Source organism: Magallana gigas, chromosome 9 (assembly GCF_963853765.1).
Source record: "Magallana gigas chromosome 9, xbMagGiga1.1, whole genome shotgun sequence".
NCBI classification, from domain to species: Eukaryota; Metazoa; Mollusca; class Bivalvia; order Ostreida; family Ostreidae; genus Magallana; species Magallana gigas.
Genome location: NC_088861.1, coordinates 43,771,830 through 43,795,954, shown reverse-complemented (window position 1 = coordinate 43,795,954; position 24,125 = coordinate 43,771,830). Strand labels below are relative to the sequence as shown.

The following is a 24,125-nucleotide window of genomic DNA, read 5'->3' as shown; positions in this document are numbered from 1 at the left end:
AAGATAAATGCCTTGAAGTTCAAAAATATGACAGTATTTGCAGGTTTTGATACATAAACACATGTTTGAGTCAACATATTCCCTGTATTGAACATATATATAGGTTAAAAATCAATGATATGTTAAATATATATTGTTTTAAATGATGTTTTAAGAAATATCAGATTGATTTGATATTTTTATTTTTCAGTATCTTGTCCGACCGTGCATGGGCATTTTACACGCCTTATCCACCCATCTTCTTTATCATATTTCATATCATTACATGTAACAGCTTCCGTACATTCATACAACGTCGAAAATTTACCTAACATATATTTATTATTTTCATTTGTTAATGGTAAGTTGATTTCCGATAAGTAATCATCGATTAATTTATTATCAATGTTTTAAGTTGCGTATAAGGCCTGGTAAAACTTTAACATTTTCTCCATACTTACATTTGTATTATGAATTTAAAGGGACTTGGACACGATTTGAGCTAAAACTTAAAAAATTTATTTTTCCAATTTTAATGTTTAGAATGGTTAATATGGGTACTTTTAATGCTTTGTCAGAATTTGAAAGTCAAATATTGAGTTATGTGCAAGATACAGAGTTTGAAAATCTTTGTTTTTGTTATGGTTTACATATGTGTTTTATTGGTATGAGTGTCAATCAAATGTTTCTTTTTTCTGTTTATCATATTATCTATGAACACATTAAATCAGTTTACCTTCCTTTTCATGAGTCATTTGGTCAAAGAAATGGTAATTCCTTACTTTACATAATTTCAATTTAATTTTGTAAACAATTATAATACATAACATGAACAAAACAATGATTTCTTACCTCTGTATCTCTCTTATAACTTGATTTCTAACATTCTTATTTGGTCGATCATTCAAAATGAGCAAGTAAACCATTTTATAAATAAAAAAAGAAAAAGAAAATTTTGATCAATTCGTGTACAAGTTCCTTTATGATGCTTAGTCAAATTGTTTGGCTATTTCAGTACAAAATCGCTTTTCCTACCAATTAATTATCCAAGAATGCTGATAGATTAATAATAAATTGTGATTTTTAAAAAAAAATTTAAAGCATTTTTGAAAGCTTATGTTCAGTACCGTTAGCGATTGACAAAGTCCAAATACAATCATACTCGCTCCGAAATCAATAATAATGTGTACACGTGAGAAAAATTCATTAGAAATTCATGAGAAGGGATATTACCAGAAAATTTCACGTGAAATTATTTTAGTTGCTTTTCCATGCGACAAAATTCATTTGAGAAAATGTGAGGCACAATTAATCGTGTAAAATAAATGATACTCTTTTACTGCTAACATTGTTACATACCGTCATATATATATGAATAGATAAAGTACAATGACACAGACCTTAACAAAGGTCATTATTCATTTGAACGCGAACCGAATTCGGTTAAGAACAGTTTAAGCAAGAAATATCAAGAAAACCGAACGATTATTTTAATTTTACCTCGCTCCCCTAAAATGTTGCTGACTCAGAGAGAGAGAGAGAGAGAGAGAGAGAGAGAGAGAGAGAGAGAGAGAGAGAGAGAGAGAGAGAGAGAGAGAGAGAGAGAGAGAGAGAGAGAGAGAGAGAGAGAGAGAGAGAGAGACAGACAGACAGACAGACAGAGACAGAGAGACAGAGAGAGACAGAGAGAGACAGAGAGAGAGAGAGAAATTCTATGACCTATTTGATTAGATCGGCTTTTTCTGGGTCATATCTCTTTGGGTCACCCGTTTAAGTCTTTGAGCCGTCGGTTGGGGACCTGAATTCCTTTCTCGTCGATACAAAAAGGTTGATATGTACACGGGCACACATTCTTTGTAAGGTCAGAAAAATGAATTGCCTGTAGGTTAAATGACAAAGACAATTCCTATACATCAGCTATCTGTCTCAAACCCCTAATTGTTTGCTTAAATATGGAAACCGAATATCAAATGAAGTGTTTTATAAATAAATTCATAGTATAAAGTTATGTAAACATAAGATACATGTATATATTTACGTGTATATATTTGTTACATATATTTGTATGTTATTTCTTATCTAGTGTTTGTGGATTTATATAAACTATAATCATTAAACAAAATATAAGTTCAGTAAATCTAGGAGATGAGGGGGGGGGGGGGCTTCTATCATGTGACTTTGTTTATCAAAGACTGTGTTCGCACCATACAAACACTTCTATTCAACATTCACCCACTCCACCGTGGAGTACCTTTCGTGACATCTTAAAAATTTCAAGATAAACGGTCTCTTCAAATGGTGGATTCAAAATCATCGACAAACACTGGTTGATAAGATAATCGAGGGTCCGCTGTCCCCTCGGCCCCTGAAGTCTGGCATCGGCGGGGTAAGGAAGTGTCACCACGGAGCAGCGATGAATTTTGACGATATTCTGATTCGGTTGGGGGAGTTTGGGCGGTACCAGAAAATCCTGTACTTTCTGGCCGTCTGTCTCCCCGGAATCAGCTGTGGGGTTTTTATGGTCATTTCTGTCTTTTTAATGGGTGTCCCTGAACACAGGTCAGATTTGTTGTTATTTACTTTCATTTATTTATATATATTTCATTGACTAACGTTGATAATTTATCGGTATATCACGGTTAGTTTGCGCATAGAAAATTTCCTACGATAAACTATATTGCATTCTGTTGAAAGAAGCGTGCATAAAATCGTACAGAAAAATCTTTCGATGAATATATACTATAACAAAATCTACGTATAACTATATGGTATATAAACATTATTCCTCTGTTATATAATGCAATTTTTCAATATGAAAATTGCACATGTATTCATATTAAGTTTATAAAAGAATCCGTAAAAATTATTATTACATTAATGCATAAAAATTACTTTTATGAAAATAAATCAATAGGATCAGAAACATGATCTTATGAATATAGACGTAACAACTTTTCGTTCTTTCAGATCACGAAAATTCATAAAAATTAAAGACAATTTGAACTACAAGTTACATGTATATTTTCAGTCACTTATACACAAGTTAACAACAGCAACGTTTTTAAAACACATTAGGATTCATCTATATAGATGATACTAAAGACATCAAATATATTTTAATCTGCGTTTTGATTCAAGACCATTTTTTCCTTGTGTGTGTGTGTGTGTTGGGGGGGGGGGGTACTGAGTTAACACCAATGAAGGGATTTTCTCTACTGACGTCATCTCCTGTTATGGCCCCGAAAAAATTCCATAAGTCCATATGAAATTTCTATCAACCAAAGAAATAATGATATGAAAAAGTAGATAGCGTGATAATCACGCACTGAGGTGCAGTGCTGTTGGTAGTATGTCAAAATGATCGAGACTTCCTAAAGTCTGTACGTGGCCTTCAATTAATCAATCTAGTTTGCTTTTCAAAAGTATGGAATTTACCTACACACGAGATCCTCATTAATGTTTTATCCGATACCAAAATTAACAACAAGGAGGTGTATGTGTACAGGTTGTCTGTTAATTTGGTTACTGTCTTGGCACCTCCCTCATAGAGTTATTAAAAAAGGCCGGTCTCATTTCTTATCTTCTCCAATTCACTAACTCTTAATCAACACGAATGACTGTCGATAAACACTAGATTGGATCGTGATCTGATGGATAAAAGATTTGAACTTTAGGCGACAAAGTATTTTCCGATACCAAAATTTTGCGCTTTTTTAAAATCTCCATCAATATCTGTTTTTCGCCAAGTTATCGGGTGAAAGATTTTACTGATTTTTAATTTAGCATCTGCATGATACATAATTATTAGTCGAATTGAGTTTTTTATGAGAATTTTGAGATTACCATATAGGAATCCGAATGGTTTATTTTTGCCCTAAAAAGTGTATTTACAAATTTGTGAAAAGTAATTAGAATACATCTCAAATTTACTAAGTTTTCTTTTAGAAGGTCCCTCATAATGCATTTTTGCCTGATTTATCATTAATTATCCTTTTGATCTTTAGATGTGCAATACCACAACTAGAAAACGACACATTTGCCATTCAAGGCGACTACCACAAAACGTTGATAGATCAGTATATTCCAAACGCCGATCCCGATGACAGTACGCTGAAATATGACAGATGCCAGTACTATGTCTACGACAGCGCAGCTGTTCAGGGTAACGCGTCGCGACACATTGAGAAGTGTTCTAAATGGGTCTACAGCGAGGACATCTACAAGTCAACCTTCGCTAAACAGGTTCGTGTGTACGAGACATACATCATATCCGGTAATTTTCGCGATGATCTAATTTTCGCTTTCCCCCCGCAATCTCTTTTAAATCGCAAATAATTGAATACACAGAAATTATATTCTGTATCATCTTCCATAAAAAAAAGAAACTTTTGAATTCACAAAAATGACTGACGCAAATTAAAAATGTTTCAGTAAGATTTTCGCAAATTTTGTGACAGGCGAAAAAATCGGATATACGGTAGACCCCAATTAAAGTGATTGATAGCAGTATCCAAATAATAAGAAACCACGGAATAACATAATTTACACCTCTCTATACTGGTTGTGGTGACAACTTTTATGAGTGTATAAAACAATTTTGCTGTATACAGAAGTTTCATTTAAAATTTATTAAATTGTATACATTTACAATATTTGCATAAAATCCTTTAGATTGTTTAAATATTAGGCTTAGCTTATTCCTAAGCTTTCCAAATTTGATACATCTTTGATTTTCTTCCACAGACAAAATATGGTTTGTTTATTGATGTATTTAAACTGTAATATGGTTATAATAGCTAACACTTGAGTGCTTAGAAAGATACAGGAAGACATGCTAAGTTGACATCTATAGAAGAACTCGCACAAATGCTATTTATTTTGAGTTACTATTAAATACACAGATTTATTGGCGCCTTTTATTGTCACTTTTAATTTTTTTCTAGTCACTTTTATTTAGATTTTGCCCCATTTTAAATCTGATTAAATATGAAATCATTTTTAGAGATTCCATTTAATCTTTGAAAAAGCTCAAATTTAAATTAGCACTCTAACAGTTCATCGTCTCAAGTCACAGGTTTTGTGTTCATTCTATTTCCACAAAAATAGAACGGAAATAGAATGGACACAAAACCCGTGGCTTGAGACGATGTCTAACAGTAGGCCGAACTGAAAAAAATGCGAACGGAGTCATCGATGATTGAACTGTTAATGTAATATGAAAGTATTTGACGTGTAAGATGTAAATCAATCATATATCCTATTAATATGTTCTTTCAGATTGATCTGGTCTGTGATGATCGATACAAAACTTCTCTGGCCAAATCCCTGTTCTTCGTCGGCGTTCTCCTTGGAGCTCTCGGGCTCGGGATTCTGTCAGATGCGTAAGTATTACATTCCCGACCTTACTCTTCACATTTTAATTTTTTTTTTCAAAGTGCGTTGATATGGTCGATATTATGGGTAAATGTGGCGTATTTGGAGTAAAATTTTAAACATGAGATTGAGAGGAAATATACATGCTTCTTATAATAAACGTTTCACCAACTCTAGACCCATAAAAAATGTTATGTCTTTCTCTGTTTTCAAACATGTTAAGTTGTCAACCATTGTTTTAAAGTCTTCTGTACTTAAATCGTACGGGAATGGTCTTATTGTTAAAACCATAGTAAATAATTTACTTGTACATGTACCATATAGAATAAAAGAGAGCTATTGTGGTAAAAGAGTGATCACATAATTTTTCATGCATGGCATAGTTATTCATGCTAGTCTTGTTTTAGTCCTATTCTGATAAAATCAGCTCCACTTCTCATACATATTAACATCAATCTTATGTTCGATCTAGGGCGAATAAGCGAAAATTTTTTTTCGAAAGTTTAAGGAGAAAAACATAGAATGAGTTTATTGTTTCAGTCTAAAATCTTAATTTATGTCAGTTGAAAATTGCCAAGACTCTTTGATAAAATAAATAAAAGTGAAATAAAAAAATTAAACGCAACAGAAGCGACCGAAAAAACCAAAAACTCGGCGCTTTGTGCAGTCATCCTTTAACGCACTTTGAAGAAAAAATCATTTCAAAGTGCGTTAATTTTTCAAAGTGCGTTGCCACATTGCGCAAAATTGAATTTTTTGCATCCATGCATATATCTTTCTACAGCATTGGACGGAAGAAAACCCTCAGTCTTTCCGTCGTCGCTATGATGGCGTCCTCCATTGGACTAGCGTGGGCTCCAAACTACATCGTTTTTGTCCTCATCCGGATATGCGTGGGAGCTTCCACTTCCGGTGTCTTTATGACTGGATTCGTCATAGGTGAAAACTAAACTACCATCTCTAATTAATTCATTTAATTATCGAATTATTAAATAGATCCTCAAAGTAAATGACTATGAGGTCCAATTTTTTCAATTCTTTATTCACTGAAGACCAGTTCACTGGTATTTGAGGTTCAAAATCAGAATATACAAATGTACACGAACACAGTCAAGGATTACATGTACAGTAGGAGTAATAATGACGAAAAAAAGTTAAAATCACAATGCAATAGGTTGTTAAAGTTGGTTTCTGGAAGAACAGACTTTGAAAATTTTCTTAATAAATATTGACAAGTTTTTTTAGTTTTTCTACATTAAAAGTATTGATGAGCTCGTTAAATTTTATAATATTTGGGTTTTCTTAATATCTCTTGAGTAAAAACATTTTTCTATCGTTTACAAAATGTGTTCATTCTAAAAAATAATGAAATTCATCCCCAATACTATTAGAATCACACATTGTACATTTTCTTATTTTTTTTTCAATATTATGCCATCCACCTGTTTCAATGGGGAATCGATGATTACATGTTCGTAATTTTGTAAACGTGATCCGTAGATCTGTAGGTAAAATCAACAAGTACTTTTCTAAATTGAGATTTGTTTTAAAAATTCTATAATTAATACATTTTGATGAGTTATCTACTATACTTCTCCGATCTTGTACAAATTGATTTTGTAATATTTCTTTAACTATTGACTTAAGCCAGTTGTAACTACATATTGTTTGATTTTCACATATACATGTATAAGACAACCCGCACGAGTTGAGTATATCATGTATACATTTTATCCATGGATGTATAAAAGATCAATTTTTGTAACATCTATAAAAATAACAATAGATTACATTAGTGAGTTTAAAATCGTGGGTTGTCAAAACTTTTGCCCAGTACATTATCATTTTAATTTCCAAAATGCAAAAGTTAAAGATCAAAACTTATGCGTTTTGTCTTGAATTAGATAAAAATGGAATTGACAGAGCTCCATGAAGAGCATAAGAAAACCCGTATCTTGCAAGCAAGCAAAGTTATAGTATAGTAAAAAATGAGGTGTTGTTAATGTTTTAAGAGGTTTCTTTCTAGACTTAAGTATTGATTTAGTACATGTTAATTATTAAGAAATTATACAAACTGTCTGCATCCGTGTATTATTGTCATAATTCACGACTGGCTATCGTGCATTGAAAAATTTACATCCACCAAGTATGATTCCCTTTATTTCATACTAAAATTATTTGTATTTCATAGCTCTTATAAAACTGACAGGACTGAAATCTACACGTCCCATATATCGATTGGTCGAAACCATCAAAAGCCTAAGAAAAACCAAACGTCCTGATGTACATTAACAATAATATAGTTAATTTTTCTTACCTTTTTTACAATCAATTTATTAGTTTGTGAAAAATATGTTGTAAATATAAACAAAAGAATGCTTTCTTTGATGATTCATTCCGCGTTGTAGGTATGGAGCTGGTTGGCCCCAGTAAGCGACTGTTCGCCGGCGTCATTAACGAGGTGTTCTTTGCCGTGGGTCTGGTTCTATTAGCGGGGGTGGCGTACGCCTTCAGGGACTGGTTCTGGATCGAGCTGTCCCTCTCGATTCCCACTGTTGTCTTCATGGCCTTTTGGTGGTAAGTCAAAGCTTGGGGCCAGGCCACAGGGTCATGAAGGAATTTCAGACTTAAGTCTAAATTTCAGTCAGTCAGTAGAATTATTGTTTATCATAATATGCCTATTGAAATTCGTAATGAACAGCTTTATATCATGCAAATTTTTGTAGCATTTCAATTTTGTCAGTGTTTTCAATATAGAGACATTAAGACTGTGTACAATTTTTTAACTTAAGTCTAATATTGCTTCATGATCCTGGAGCCAGGTCCCGAGGCAACTTAGTCCCGAAACTTAGACAAGGTCACGACAAGGCGTCAGTTCCCCGGGCAATAAAACTTTTAGCCTGTTCCAAGTTTCCGTCATTTTAATTTTGACTATTTTTAACGAAAATAAACATACCTGTCGATTAAGAACAATTGAAATCGATGAAGGGGGAATTTTTCTCTCTCCAAATTTACAGGTCGTCTGTTGAAACCCTCAGGAACGAAAACAAATTTATGTTACAATTATATTGATAAGGAAGATGAGCGATGTATACATAAAGGCCTGTACATGTATACAGTTCTTGGGGGAATTTCTAGTTATTTTAAAGGGTCCTTGATTAAATAAATATAGTATCGTCTTAATAAATACAATGTAAATTTATTTATACTACTACTTGAAACTATCACGACCATATGATATAATTGTACGGTTTTTTTTATTACATGAAATATCTTCGATTTACATATTGATGGGATATGTTCAATTTAAATATTTATTCAGCATTTTGCCGGAATCCCCAAGATGGCTACTGAGTAAGGGCCGGCGACAGGAAGCGGAAGAAGTATTACGTAAAGCCGCAAGGGTCAACAAGGTTACACTTCCGGAAAAGTTATTTGACGAAGACGACTTCGATAAAAAACCGGAAACAGCCGCCTTGTGGAATCTGTTTACATCAAGAGTTTTGCTCATCCGAACATTAATCATCTTTTTCAACTGGTAAGTTTTGTACGAGTTTACAAGCTAGGACACTTCAAAACCAATGTAGCATAATTATTAATCAATATAATAATAATTCATATTTCTGGACTACAGGTGTATAAAAACCAAACATTAAAACTGCATGAGTTGTATTTGATGTTGAAAGAATTAGCAAACCATTATTGGAGATAAATTTATATCTTAATCCGGAATTGAACCTTAGCCCTAGGGCTTTATGATATATATGATCACGCTTAGACCGAAATTATAACCTCATAACACATATATAAAAGATGATTCCTTGTTACTTATATTTATGTAATTTTCAGCAATTTCACGACAAAATTTTAGAATATCGACATATTTGTGTGACTTTCATTTATTTTAATCGTGGTGCTTGATTGAGCCTCAATATTACGTCATTTGAATTAACTGGGTTGTACAATACAAGATCGATTCGTTGAGATTTTACTGACAAAGGCACTGAAAGATGTAATTACTGTGCTATGTTTATTAGGATGGTAGTTAGTATGACGTATTATGGACTGTCTCTCAACACGGGGAACCTGGGTGGCGATTTTTACGTCAACTTCCTGATTTCCGGTGTGGTCGAGTTTCCTGCCTATACCCTTTGCCTGCTTCTGTTGGATCGCTGGGGAAGGAAAAAATGTCACTGTTCCGCCATGCTCCTCGGTGGAATCGCTTGTCTGTGTACAATCTTCACCATCAGCTTTGGCGGGGAAGGTAATTGATCTCTACTTGTGGTTTGAACATTTTTTCATTGAGTATCAATTTTCATGAAATCGTTGTTGATCCGCTCAACGAAATGAAATGTTCTTTAAAATAAGAGCTATAATTGCAAATTGACAACAAACTGTATGGGTATAACACCAATGCCACTGATTTCCGCGTCAAAACTGTGTGTACGTACTGTTTACTTTAATTCCGAGAAAATTAATGCAATTGAATTATACATAAACCACAGTAATGTTTTAAAGGCATATCAGTTTTTCATTTTTTTTAAAAACGATTTTTTAAAGATCTACAGTGGCTGACGACGACACTAGCGATGATAGGAAAACTAGGATCCGCCGCTGCTTTCGCTGTGATTTACGTGTTTTCTGCTGAACTTTATCCAACAGTTGTAAGGAACGCCGGGATGGGGGCCAGTTCCTGCTGCGCGCGCATTGGCGGAATTCTTGCGCCTTACGTCGCAGATTCGGTAAAACTTTTTTTTGATGATAAGAATTTGTCTTCTGAATATTTGGTACTCAAATAATTAAATCTAACAAATAAGAACCCTCCCCACATATTATGTAGCTGTTAAAAATATTGATGTTGATGTTTTATAAGTACATCCTACATTTTATGACAAAAACTATTGTGTTGTTAGGGGGTGCTGATCGGGGGTCAGTATGGACAGGCTGTCCCACTGGTTATATTTGGCGGCGCCTCCGTGTTGGCGGGATTATTGTCCCTAAAACTGCCGGAAACCTTGGACGAAGGTCTCCCGGAATCCATAGACGATGGTGTGGCGTTTGGAACGTAAGTTTATCTCATAGGGCTACAGATTAAATGTTTCCTTTTTGAGTTTGTTCAATGTCCTACCCAAATTTATGCAGTGATGCAAAATATAAATATACCAAATCTAAAGTTTCTCTTTTTTAAGTTAGCCATTTCACAGTTTAACTCAATTTTTAACTTATTAATTTTATGTTTCGATATTTTTTCCTATTAACTCATTTAAAAACTCGTGTGATCAAACTATATGATTTTTTTCTTGTTAACAGACCAGAGTATAGGAAGAGATCAAAACTATCACTGACTATAGACCCCCCGTCAGCTAGCATCGGGCTCACCAAACTATAACCTCAGAGATAGAATTTAAAAGACATCGGGTTCACGAAACTCAAATTACACAGAGAAAGAAACGACGACACCAGACTGAAGCAACTTTGATAATACACAGCGACCGAAAGACAAAACTCTTGCATGAACATTCGACTTACTAACAGAGTTTGTGACAATCTAAATAATAATTATTAAAGCGTTCCTATATTTAATTGTATGTGCAGGCCGGGTTTTATCTGAAGGTTATAATTATGTTTTTTTTTTTTTTTTTTTTTTTTACATTTATCATTAAGATGAATAAGATCAGTGCATATGGCTGCTAATGTTGAGAAGGACGCAATAAACATTTGTTTTATCAAACTTTTAACTAATAAATGTCATTATTCTAAAATTAAACGCACGAATCATCGAACAGGAAGCTAGTACTACATGTAACAGTGAACGAAGAAAACATCAACTAGTTCATCATTTTCAGGAGAGTTTTTTCTTCTATATATCATTGTATGCTTATTGTTTTGAAAGATGAACTACTTTTACTTTCAGCGTTGGTCGTTATATATGACAATTATGACGTCAATTGTTACGCATTCGCAAATTATTTTTAAACATATTCTACAATCCTTTGTGTTATTATAGTTTCATGTTAAATACTGAAATCTGATTGGTTTAGACGCAGTTGATAATCCGTGCTATTACCCTCAGCGTTAGCAACACACTTGGCAACGATTAACATTATATAAATAGTGCCTGTTTGGGAGGGTAACAGTTGAAATTGACACCCCGAGAAAACCATTGTCAACCGACGCGAAGCGGAGGTTGACAATGGTTTTCTCGGGGTGTCAATTTCAACTGTTATCCTCCCAAACAGGCACTATTTATTTTGTTATACTGAATGTCTTAATTTTAAAGAAAATTTAACTGCTTTTATATAGGAATAACGTGAATTCTACAGCGAACCGTACGCGCATAATTTTCGCGCATGTAACAATTTGTAATGTTACCCGTTGCTAAGTGCGTTGCTAACGCTGAGGGTAATAGAACGGATTATGAACTGCGTCTTAACCAATCAGATTTCAGTATTTAACATAAAAGTATAACAAAACGAATTGTTACATGCGCGTAAATAATGCGCGTACGGTTCGCCGGAGAATTCAAGTCATTGCTAAAGAAAAACAGTTAACTAGATTTTCTTTAAAACTACGACATTCAGTATAATGAAATAAATGATAAGTGTCTGTTTGGGAGGATAACAGTTGAAATTGACACCCCTCGAATACCATTGTCAACCTCCGCTTCGTATCGGTTGACAATGGTTTTCTCGGGGTGTAAATTTTAACTGTTATCCTCCCAAACAGGCACTATTTACATAATGATATGTAGTTTAGGTATGCGGTACATTAACCAGTTAAACAAATATAAAGGAGAGTGTCTGTTCTGCATTCATAATGATTGCAAAACATCATGAGACTATGAAACTTGAAGACTTAGTCTTAAGACGATTTCAATGTTATGCATCAACAATCACAAACCCTCAAAATCAACGAACTAAAAGCCTCGTAAAACATGAACACTTTTCTTGTTCCTTAGAATAATGGTTACCATCTAATAAATCATCGTAAACGTAGTTTTTGAAAGTCGATTTCTTTCTTTTAGAAGAATACATTACATCAGATGTCTAAAGAATGAATTATAATGTAAATGTCAATAAACAGATTGTACAATATTATGTAAAATATTGCATGTATGCGAGGATCTATGAGATGGATGACCCTTGAAAATGCAAATTCCTTAATTTAATTTGATAAATATACCTCGGACCTCCCTCCCCCCGGCAAACTCGGATATCCCTCTTCCATCAACTCCTCCTTTTCACGGAAAAGAAAGCCTGGATCCGCGCAAGGTATATAGTCCAGGCGTATCATACTTGAGCTTCAAACACATGACACAGTTTTTTCTGCAAGCAGAGTAGGTCTGGGACAGTTCTTACTTGATTGACAACTGATAAAGCTCTCCATCGAGGAAACATCGAAGTAACATGAACACGTGACCCGAGTACATCTGTGTGTATATCTATAATCACCAATGTATTCATACCGCCGGTTTATCCCTGCTAACATCATGCGCGGATCCATAATTTTTTCCAGGGGGAGGAATATTTCAGTTTGCCAGAGGGGTCCGAGGTATATCTTCGGTAATGTCACAATGTAATTTTCACGGGGGTGGGGGGATGGCATTAATGTTATAAACATAGCATAAACTCATCGTAACGAAGAAACACCAAGCTTTGTATAAAAACGTTGTTTTTATAAATTCTCTATATAGTCTATTTCAACTTTTACCATAATGGTACTATGCTGACTCAGTCGAATATTCATCATCATATATGTCACACGGGGATCTAGAACTATTTTCCATAAGAGTGGGTCTGAGGAAAGCTTTTATTTGCGAAAGGAGGGCGGGTATTCAATGCAAAACTTTACAGTGTAATTTTGATCGGAAATTCTCCCATTAATCCTAGATCCGCGCCTTAATTCTTTGATGAAAGGTGTTGCAAAACTGGACATCTATGCACTGTAGACCGTGTCTTGCAGCCGCCGAGATGAATTTGTTCATCTTCCGCCAACTGACACGAGAAGATAGTCGTTCTTCAGAGGTGGGTGAGATTCAGTGTTCCTGTGAATCATGTTGGATTACTTTCATGTAGTATCCTGTTATGCTTGGTAACAAGTTAGCGTTAAGTTTACGGTAAGAAGTAAAGTTACGTAATTTTGACGTCAAAGATAACAACTGGTAATAAAGGCGTTAATGCAGTGCTCTGCTCAGTTGAAAAATGTTCTGTGGAATATAAAACCTGAACCATACGACCAGACAGATGGCAAACTTTATAAAGAGTAAGGAAAAGAGTCCTCTTAAAATGTTATGTAAATATTTAGGTTCCTAAGAGAAAAGGAAAAAAAAATCTTTAAGTGTCATTATCGGACCAATTCGATAAATACTATATACATGTAGTCAGGTTGTATGATACATGTATCTTATTATTTTGTGCACAAGTTATAAATTGATCTGTAGTTCATTTTACCGTCTTTCATTTCTAGCTAATTACTATGTTCAAACAATTTACCATGTACATAATTATTCAGTTTAAAACTCTATTAGTGAGTTTGATGCTAATGTTTAAAATACATGTTCTCCAAGTTGTGAAAACTTATTTTTATTTTATAATTCATAAATTATAGACATCCAACAAATAATGCATTCACAAATAATATATGAACTATACCCTATACCCAACCCTAGTGTTTTACCAAAAATATCTATGAATCTATGATACTACCGAGAACCGGTTGTGAATTGGGTTAGGCGTATAAGGGAATGTGGTTTAATAGCTCCAGTCAAGATCAGAGTAAACAGAATATATATAGCCGCAAAAAGAGATGATTTTACTTTGACTTCTTTCTTTTCTTCCTTAACGCTCTTATCATTTGGTCAGTTCATTAGATGTTTGCAGAGCCGATCAATCAATCATCTACACTCTTAACCAGGACAAACTTTTGAATTGGCTATCAGGAGGTGAAAGAAGTCTAAGTTGAACAGAAAGGCCATGTATTTCAGGTGGTTAACAACACTTTCTCGTATTAGGGTACTGGAATAAGATTCTCACATTTGACCATTGGTCCGACTGGATAGGAAAAGTGGCCGACTCTGAAGCGAACCATGAACTTTGACGAGATTCTGGAGAAGTTGGGGGAGTTCGGGCGCTACCAGAAGATCGTGTATTTCCTGGCGGTGTGCCTGCCCTCGGTCAGTGGTGGGGCGTTCATGGTGATCTCGGTGTTCCTCTTGGGGGTTCCCGATCACAGGTGTGTAGCCTATCTGCTCACAGGTGTGAAGTCTATCTGCTCACAGGTGTGTAGCCTATCTGCTCACAGGTGTGTAGTTTTATCTGCTCACAGGTGTGTAGCCTATCTGCTCTCAGGTGTGTAGTTTTATCTGCTCACAGGTGTGTAGCCTATCTGCTCACAGGTGTGTAGTCTATCTGCTCACAGGTGTGTAGCCTATCTGCGAAAACAAACAGAAGTGTCGCTACAGTCTTTAAATAAAGCATTACTAGTATCTCTACTGTGTAATTAAATGATCTTTATTTTGACAAATTATATTAAGCAACACCCTCTTTATATAACAAACTTTTTATTTGTTTTTGTTGTTTTGATATTAGCTTTTTAATAAATGGATGAAATAAACTGTATCTAAAATTGTGGTAATATGCAGTTGTCTATTGGAAGATACGATATCTATATCTATATATGTGTGTTAATTGTAAATCAGACGGCCTCTTTATAATTTAAAAAAAAGCAAGAATTTGACATATGGTTTCATTTAAGGTGGAATAATACATTCTCACATAACGGCTGACCTCTGATGGAAACGAAATTTCTTTTTATTGAAAGGATTTTATCGACGGTAACGTGTAACTTACTCCACAGCCAAGTGGATAAAGTGTCGGACTTGTGATCCGTACACCCCAAGTTCGAATCACGCAGTGGCTTTTGTTGTTGCTTACTGAATAGATTTTTGAAGATTTTTTTTCATCCCCCAAACTTAAATTTTTTTCGCTTATTTGACATATATACAGTTTATATATCATTACATCCTTCTTGAAAAAAAAATACTGTTTATTTATGTGTCTTTTTTCCAGGTGTGTTCAGGGGCGTAGCTTCCATTGTGGCAATGAGGCAACTGCCTCACTAGAATTTTTTTGACCATCAATGGGATTTCCCCTCCCACATAGTAGAAATTCTTTCTTTTGTAAATTTAAGAAGTAAACAAATCTAATAAATAAAAATGTTGATAATATACTTTCATTTCAATGTGATCAGGATCAAAATTTATCAGATCGGCTCTTGATCCAATAAAATCTTAGAGTTGTTTATATGGGAAAATATGGATAAAAAGAAACTTAGGTAAAGAGAAAAAACAAACAAAGCTTACATCGTCTATAAAGAAAAGGAAGAACTACAACACAGAATCGGCATCAGGTACTTTACAGAAACACATATAAATCACTCAATTATTTTATTAATGTTTAAATACTCAAATTCAAAAATAAATTTTAGCAGTTAAGGCCCAACACTGTTTCAGATTTAAAAAATAAATAAAAATAACACCAATTCTCTTAGTTTAGTAATTTATTACCCCAATATTTTCTCACCAGGAGATGAACATGTAATATCAGAAATAGATATTACATAACCCGAGCATAATGAGAGGAAAAAATCCAAAACAGATTCATTGGATCCTGTGAATTTCGTTAAAAATGTGTTAGATGACAGTGAAAAATACCAAATACTTTCAAACAAATCAATATGGAGCCCTTTCTCACATTTTTAAATCATAAAGAATTCAAAAATTGAGTACACGACAATCGTGCTCCGCGGGGGTGTTAAGGAAGCATATGGAATCTGAGTTACATGTAATTCCGTGAAATCACAAATCTTAGTTATTATGTACATATTCAAATATATAAGCAACGAAACGTAGACCAAAAACAAATAAAAAACACTGAAGACAATTTTTGCCAGAAATTAGTTTGTATTACGTAGATTTACACATTGATGACGTCATGACTAAAAGCTGAATGTCGTGTGAATTTGATCGGAAAGCATCGTAAACATATTCAAAATATAACTAATCTAAGAACTCTAATAAAGTATTGTGGTGTGATTTATTGAGAATTGAACATAAGAATACTGGGGGAGATGTTCGTTTTATCAATCATTCGCTAAAAGGTAAGTAAATTTGCTTTTATTTCTCGGCCAGGCTTTCCTCTGTCGTTGTTTACGATATAAAAATCTGACTAGAACAACACTACCCCGTGTATATTGAACTTTAAATTTTATACGTATCGTTAGTTTGATCAATGTTTAAATTGAAAAGTGCTGCTAGAATCCCATGTTGTGTGTTGTTTTAATGCAATTTGCCGTTTTCCGTGCAAACGTTAAAAAAGTTGGGAAGGTTTTACGAGAACCGGATGAATAACTTTTTAATAAGGAAAAACATAGGATTCTAGCAGCGGTTTTGATTAAACTGAGATGTTTTGCCTTCACTTCGTATGTTTATTTTATTTTGGAAACCGCGGGGTAGTGTTGTTCTATCACATTTTATGTTAAGGAATATACGTAAGCTATTTATAGTTGTCACGTGATAATGCACCAATGTGGCAGTGATGTACTACCCGATTTTATTGCACTGAAATCTATTTTAAAGGATAATACTAAGTTTTTGATCTTATTCAAAATAATTATTTAATTTCACGATTTTGAATACAACAGTCAAAATAAGACGGCATATTGGCCATATGCTTCCTTAACACCCCCGCGTCTCAATTTTTGAATAAGAATGTCTTATAATTCAAAAAATTGTATACGACAATACTGTGAATAGATGCTGGTCTGAAATGTAAAACAACAAAACTTCGTTCCGGACGATGTTTTTTTTTCACATTCTAAAACTCCAAAATTCATTTTTTGTAGGGGGGCCTTCCCCCTCCCCCCTGAACCTGTCCTGGACCTGCTGGGGGCCTCAGGCAACCCCCGACCCACTGCCGCAATAAATTTGCCTCACTAGAATATTATCTCAAGCTACGCCCCTGGTGTTTTTTATTCCACCCTAATAATTTTATTATTGGATTACTATACATATATCGCCTATAAATAAGGTACATATACATTCATTTATTTAGAGTTTCTTGTATAACATTATTTCACAACTTTGTTTTTACAGGTGTGCCTTGCCGGCACTTGAAAACGATACATACGAAATTCAAAATGAAGCGCACAGATCACTGGTGGAAATATATATTCCCAATACCGATCCCGATGATGAAACGCTTTTATATGATCGCTGTAATTACTTTGTGTATACCAATGATACAGTCACAAATTTTACCAAGGATTCAAAACAGAAAACAAAGTGTTCAGAGTGGGTGTATAGTGACGACATACACGGCAAAACTTTTGCAACAAAGGTAGAACTTCTACACTCAATACTCTATATTACTACATGTATATATCTGTAGTTAAAGACATTATATAGTTTTTATGAGGCCATGAAAAATTAAATATGTGATTCTTTGAAGATGAATATCGTGTGCGAAGATCGGTTCCGAATATCGTTGGCAAAGTCCATGTTTTTCGTGGGGGTTTTATTTGGAGCCTTTGGGTTTGGCAATCTCTCGGACGCGTAAGGATTTATATGATATAATGACATTTAAAAAGATTACAACTTCGTGCATTTTATAGATCTGGAAATCTTTAATTAACAATATCACTATTTTGGATAGATTAACATTTTTAAAGTTCATTTAATCGTGTAAATCATACAAGTCTTCAAAACGAAAATGACAAGTGGTTTTTGATTAAAATAAGATTTTAATGAGATTGATTTTGTTTTGTGTTTGATGCTGCAGAATTGGTCGCAAGAAGACGCTGTGCAGCGCAGCCATATTGATGATGGTTTCATCTATCGGCCTGTCTTGGGCTTCTAGCTATGTCGCTTATGTCCTTATCCGGTTCTGCATGGGAGCTTCCTATGGGGGCACAAGTTGTGGATTCATTATAGGTATACACACTCTGTTTTTGTTTATATTCGTGGACCGGGACCCGAGATGTTTGGATTTCGTAGTGACACCGTGCCTAGGAATTATTACTAACATTTCAAAGAATCATGAAATTTATTATTTTCTTTAAGTATAATACATGTGTATGTATATTGTCTTAAAAATCAAGTTAAAAAAAATACACACTAATCAATCTTTTGAAAATAAACAATCCTTAATAAATGCCTTCACATATTAAGATGTTTTCACAGTATTCCGTTTTAGTTTACAGATATGACATGCCTTGAATTTATTTTTAACTATCGAGATTTTTGACGCTTATTTCAAAATTCAAATTTATTCCAAGTACACTATATAGCGGAAGAGGGTCCAAACTTAATGGATAAAATCTTAAAACAAAAACATAGAAATTGGATAGTAAATAAAGACGTGTAGATAGATATGTATGAACAATTTGTAAAAAAGACAACTTAGGATCATTAATTGTGAGTGTATATTAACTTTCAGGGATGGAAATGGTGGGTCCCCGGAAGCGAGTGTACGCTGGGATAGTGACCAATTACTTCTTCGCCTTCGGCTTCATCCTGTTGGGAGGGATAGCCTATGTTCTGAAGGACTGGTTTTGGATCGAACTGTGTCTTTCAATTCCAACAGTTTTCTACCTGTCATATTGGTGGTAGGCTATTTTTAGTAACATTGGTAACTTCTCGGGCCTAGCTTTCCTAGGAAATATAACTCAGTTGTAAATTTTTTAAACAAAATGGAGTCGCTTCCCATTGATTTAAATATTCGCTAGACAGATTTGGCTTATTGTACGATATATCATCAAAGTTGATAAAACTAAGCTCCAATCTCTACAGATATTGAGATTTAACGCTTCGCCTGTTGTATTAAAAGATGTCAATAAGATTTTACAATGTAGACAGAAAGCATTGTTATGTAAAATTGGCCATTTATACAACAAGTACAATTACAGGCTCTTTAACAGCCCATGAATAATTTAAACTGTTAAACGTACTTTCAAAATAAAGCGAAATTTATTATAGGATAATACCCGAGTCTCCAAGATGGCTGTTAAGGAGAGGACGACAAGAGGAAGCGGAAATGATATTACGTAGGGCAGCCGAGGTCAATAAGGTTTTACTTCCGGAGAAGTTATTTGACGAAGAAACACAGTACACACCATCAACAGTACGAATATGGAGTCTGTTCTCCTCGAAAGCTCTTCTCACGAGAACCTTGATCCTCTTCTTTAATTGGTAAATAAGTTTCATTTATTGATTAAGGAATTGTTAATTGGTAATTAAGGTTCATATATGGAAAAACGAATTTTTATTTGGTAATTTATCACGTGGTCGAGTCCCAAAAAGCGCGAAGTAATTTACTGTAGATTTGATCCCTTATTAACCTGTAACTCCCCACCACCCGCCCTTCCTTTCTTAAAATTAAATGAATCCTTACATGTTGAATTAGCCCTTTTTTCAAAGATTGTAAGTAACATAAAATACTTTACTTTTTTTTTTATTATTTTCATCATGCAAACCCCGCCTGTTCCCCAACATTGTACTTTGACAATTTTTTTTACCATACCACGTAAAACAATCACGTGCTATTCAGACTTTGGAATATAGTTGATTGCCGATGATCCACCAGGCCAATCAATAGAAAACAATGGAGATAAACGAAAAACACCCTGGAGGAAATTAATAAAATTAAAATAATATGTATGTTAATATTTTTCAACGATAAACCTTAATTGCAGTATAGTATGTTTGTTTTAAAAATTAGATTGCTTGTGGTTTCTGGTTCCTGGTCTCTAGGAGAATGGTGGACAACAGTAAATAGTAATATTGCCCCCCGAAACTGTTATATCATCCTCGCGTGCAATCATTCTGCATATTAATTACGTCGGGTTAGAAATTTAGCAAAGCAAACGTAAACAGTTCCTAGAAAATTAAATTGTCATGACATTGTATCCTATTCAGAGAGACTTAGTAAACTTAAATTGTTTAATTTGAATAATTATGTTCTTTAATTTTTGAAAGCATCGATCGACATTTTACAAGAAAATTGATTTGTAAGATATGAAGATGCATTAATAATTAAAAATACACATGTTAATGAAGTAAATATATTCTTGAACAGATTTTTATTTTTAAAAATGTTATATAACTTATATTACATGAATACCAGAATATTTGTCCCTCGGTGACAGGAAAACCCTGGAGTGTTATGTCGCCCTCTGCCTTCGGCATCGGGCAACATAACACTCCAGGGCTTTCCTGTCACCTCGGGGAGTGTTCTGGTATGTCGCCCTCGAAGCCATGTAATATATGTATAATACAGACTGTTCGAAATTGTGCTATGTTTATTATGATGGCAGTATGACGTATAGAGATTGTCCAATACTGTGCTATGTTCAAAAAGAGGGCAGTATAAGGTCTTCATAATGTCCAGCTATGTTCATTAAATTAGGAGGGCAGTATGGTGTATACAGACAGTCCATTATTGTACATGTGCTGTATTGAACAGGATGGTCGTAAGCATAACCTACTACGGTCTGTCCCTCAACACGGGGAACCTGGCCGGGGATTTCTACCTCAACTTCTTCCTGACCGCTGTAATGGACTTCCCTGCCTACACGATGTGTCTGATGCTGATGGACCGCTGGGGACGGAAGAAGTGTCACTGTTCCGCCATGATATTGGGCGGGATCGCATGTCTGAGCACCATATTAACAACCACTTTTGGAGGGAAGGGTAAACACTCATGCTTTGTTACTAGTTTTTTGATTTTTTTGTATTTGGCAATACTTGATGCGCGACGAAGCACGTATTTTAAATCATTATCTTGCAAATATAAGTAAACAAAAGCTTCAAGTTTTGTATCATAGTTCTCAACATTATATTCAGAAATATATTTTCATCTAGTTACCAATCTTAAATTCTATAAAATATTCAAATTACCACCCAAGCTTAAGTAAATACTTCAACGTTATAAAGGAAACGTGATAATATGATGGTGCATGGATGACATGTGATACCAATGACCGTGTTATCAATCCACTGAATTGGTAAAAAGTGAGTGCGAAGTGTAAACCGATATTAAACAAACCTTTGGTTATGCAGTTTCTTTTTCAATCAAAAGATCTACAGTGGCTGACGACGACACTAGCGATGATAGGAAAACTAGGATCCGCCGCTGCTTTCGCTGTGATTTACGTGTTTTCTGCTGAACTTTATCCAACAGTTGTAAGGAACGCTGGAATGGGGGCCAGTTCCTGCTGCGCGCGCATTGGTGGAATTCTTGCCCCTTACGTTGCTGATTCGGTAATTTTATGTATTGCAAATTTTAGGTTTTACATTGTCTCAAATAATATACTCAAAAGTACGAGTTACTTGTATATCATTTATAGATTACGATTCAAGAAAGAGAATACTAGTATTCTGTCCTCAAGTTCATGAAGAAGTCACATTCAAGAGAATCTCCAAATTGTCGTGTAATGTTATAATAGCAATTTTAAAAACAAAATTATTCAAACTACTTCCCTACAATTACTGCTGTTTAATAACGACAAATAACACCTCTGCAAGTAACTGAAATTAAGATTGTCTTGTTTATTTGATATATTTCTAAATCATTGAAATAAGTGATTGTTTTATATTTAAAAAATCATTTGGATCACAATCAAAGTATTGAAACTCCCTAACGTTTTTTACAGGGCGTGCTGATCGGTGGACAGTTCGGTAAGGCGGTGCCTTTGGTCATTATCGGCGCCGCGTCGGTGGTGGCGGGACTGATGTCACTCAAATTACCGGAGACCCTCAATACCAGAATGCCAGACACAATAGCAGATGGAATTGCCTTTGGAACGTAAGTGTTTAGAACCAGAAAAACGATTTAAGTTTTATACGTTCTAGCTTTATAATTCTAATAAGGAAAAAAAATGTTTGTAAAATGGTAGAATAGTTTTATTTAAAACCCTGGCAACATTTTTGTTTATATTCTCTCTCTTATTTTCAGAACGGAATATAACAAAATGGCCGATGTGACTCTTTCAGTTGAGCCGCCTTCTAAAGAGAATATCACTTCAAAACTATAAAAAAGGGACTCTTGTACGTCTGCCAACATAATGCATATACATGTTTAGATAAAGACACTTTTCTTCCTTTGAAAACATGATGCAAAGTTTGCAATAAACCCAGGCTAATTGTTATGGATCAGAATAGTTCGGAATTATACGTTTACGAAAATTCAGCAACACTGTTTACAATTCTAAAACTTATGAATGAAAGTATACCAATACATGTATTATAAAAGTACAAACTCATATCAATGTCAAGAGAAAAGCAGTTTAAAGTGTTAGTTAACAGTTTATGGCTTTTTGGAAAATATGAAGAAATGATTAAGGTTAGCTTCCAGATATGGCATATAAATGAACAGGAAATTGTTGACTGTATTCCGAGTCTTTTTTTCCGAGTTTAAAACAACCAGTAAGAAAGATGTCGTAACAATATACTAAAACAAAACAAAAAAAACACACAATATTCCACATAATTATTCTACTGTGTATCGATTTCAAAGAATATTATAGAATATTATAGAATATATTCGTAATGTTAATTTTATGTTGTATTGTCTTAATATTATACATTATGACTCGTCTTTATATCACATGTAAAGCAATAAGAATAAATGAGGAAGTTAAAAGCAGTTTTATTTAATTTTTATACTTACGTAGTGAAGTCCTGTTTTGCACACTTGATTTATTTATTGCGTCAGTACTTTCAGTACTTTGATTTAAAAGTCTGGTTAATGTTTTGCTCGTGGTTTAACTTCCTCAGACATAGACTAATAACAGAAATAATTCACAATAAAAAATAGTCTATCTTGGTGTAAAGATGTTATGGCCAACTAAAAGTGCAGATAAATATAAAACACCTGGTATTCAATTATATAATCATTGTTATCATGTACTTTAAATGAGAGCTCGCTTGATGTAAACATTTCTAGTTGTTCCATCTTTTCAGCAAAAGACATTTTTGCCCCATTGACATAAATCTCACTGACCCCTGTTTAGGATAATATTCACAATTGATGTTCTCCAGTATTTTGCTAATTGTTCTCCATTGAAATAGATAAATAAATACATGATAGTCTTGCAAAGGATGAACAGTCGAAAGGTTGACAGTTAAAAATTCGGAATTCCAATTTTATAAACAACCAAGGCCTGAAAATTCTCAGTTTAGTCCGTTTATCTTGACAGTACTTTTTAAAAGTAGAATAGTATTACTATAATTGGTATTTTTCAAGCTTAATTTAAACAGAGTGTTATGTATTTCTAAAATAATTAATGATTACTATAGATTGTAGATAATTCCTTAAATTCTATCGTTGACCTTTTGGCCTCTTTCTATACCTGACCATTCCCTGACTATCAGTATCTCCATTGGAAAGATAATCCGTCCCTACATAGTATCTATGGAATCTCTCCGGTTAAATCAGTAGGTGATAGATAGCAGCAATGCACGACTCTTTCTACCTAAGTTTATTTTGTGTGTGTGAGGAGTTTTTAAAAAGTGCCAAAACATTGCTTTTGCTGTTAACACTTATGGTCCCTAGTGAATATCGTACAATTGAGCTGTGGTATCTAAAATTAGTATAAAATACGTGAACGTCAGCGAAAGAAACTTCTTCTTTACTTGACTACACACATTTGTCTACATCCCCTAGACAGGAAACTAAAATTAAGTGACCCATGCAGAGTAATTTTTAACAGAATATCAA

At 34.2% G+C, this 24,125-nt stretch overlaps 2 protein-coding genes across 4 annotated transcripts; both read left to right on the top strand.

The window, feature by feature from the left end:
* Nucleotides 1-2,306: 2,306 nt before the first annotated feature.
* On the top strand, nt 2,307-11,085 carry LOC105332925 (organic cation transporter protein). The gene is made up of 10 exons (XM_034478511.2): nt 2,307-2,538; nt 3,984-4,221; nt 5,257-5,360; nt 6,137-6,291; nt 7,761-7,929; nt 8,675-8,890; nt 9,390-9,616; nt 9,913-10,094; nt 10,266-10,417; nt 10,663-11,085. The coding sequence occupies exons 1-10, from the start codon at nt 2,393-2,395 to the stop codon at nt 10,739-10,741; spliced, it is 1,668 nt and encodes a 555-aa protein (XP_034334402.2). The 5' UTR covers nt 2,307-2,392; the 3' UTR covers nt 10,742-11,085.
* A 2,098-nt stretch (nt 11,086-13,183) lies between these two features.
* Nucleotides 13,184-22,575, top strand: LOC105332926 (organic cation transporter protein). 3 transcript variants are annotated; one of them, XM_066071396.1, is made up of 11 exons: nt 13,184-13,376; nt 14,363-14,583; nt 17,504-17,747; nt 17,859-17,962; nt 18,189-18,340; nt 18,846-19,014; nt 19,385-19,597; nt 20,871-21,097; nt 21,486-21,667; nt 22,060-22,211; nt 22,362-22,575. In XM_066071396.1, exons 2-11 carry the CDS (start codon nt 14,438-14,440, stop codon nt 22,438-22,440), a joined length of 1,668 nt encoding a protein of 555 aa, XP_065927468.1. In that variant the 5' UTR covers nt 13,184-13,376; nt 14,363-14,437; the 3' UTR covers nt 22,441-22,575. The 3 variants fall into 3 exon arrangements, with proteins under 3 accessions (XP_065927468.1, XP_065927469.1, XP_034334409.2); XM_066071397.1 differs by having other exon boundaries at nt 13,353-13,468; XM_034478518.2 differs by lacking the exon at nt 13,184-13,376 and having other exon boundaries at nt 13,965-14,583.
* The last annotated feature ends 1,550 nt before the right edge of the window (nt 22,576-24,125 follow it).

Excerpts from the sequence above, each read along its gene's own strand:
- LOC105332926 (XM_066071396.1), top strand. The coding sequence starts at position 14,438 with ATGAACTTTGACGAGATTCTGGAGAAGTTGGGGGAGTTCGGGCGCTAC. Across the intron at positions 21,668-22,059 it reads CCCCTTACGTTGCTGATTCG|GGCGTGCTGATCGGTGGACA; the intron begins GTAATTTTATGT and ends CGTTTTTTACAG. Across the intron at positions 22,212-22,361 it reads GATGGAATTGCCTTTGGAAC|AACGGAATATAACAAAATGG; the intron begins GTAAGTGTTTAG and ends TCTTATTTTCAG.
- LOC105332925 (XM_034478511.2), top strand. The coding sequence starts at position 2,393 with ATGAATTTTGACGATATTCTGATTCGGTTGGGGGAGTTTGGGCGGTAC. Across the intron at positions 5,361-6,136 it reads CTCGGGATTCTGTCAGATGC|CATTGGACGGAAGAAAACCC; the intron begins GTAAGTATTACA and ends ATCTTTCTACAG. Across the intron at positions 9,617-9,912 it reads CATCAGCTTTGGCGGGGAAG|ATCTACAGTGGCTGACGACG; the intron begins GTAATTGATCTC and ends GATTTTTTAAAG.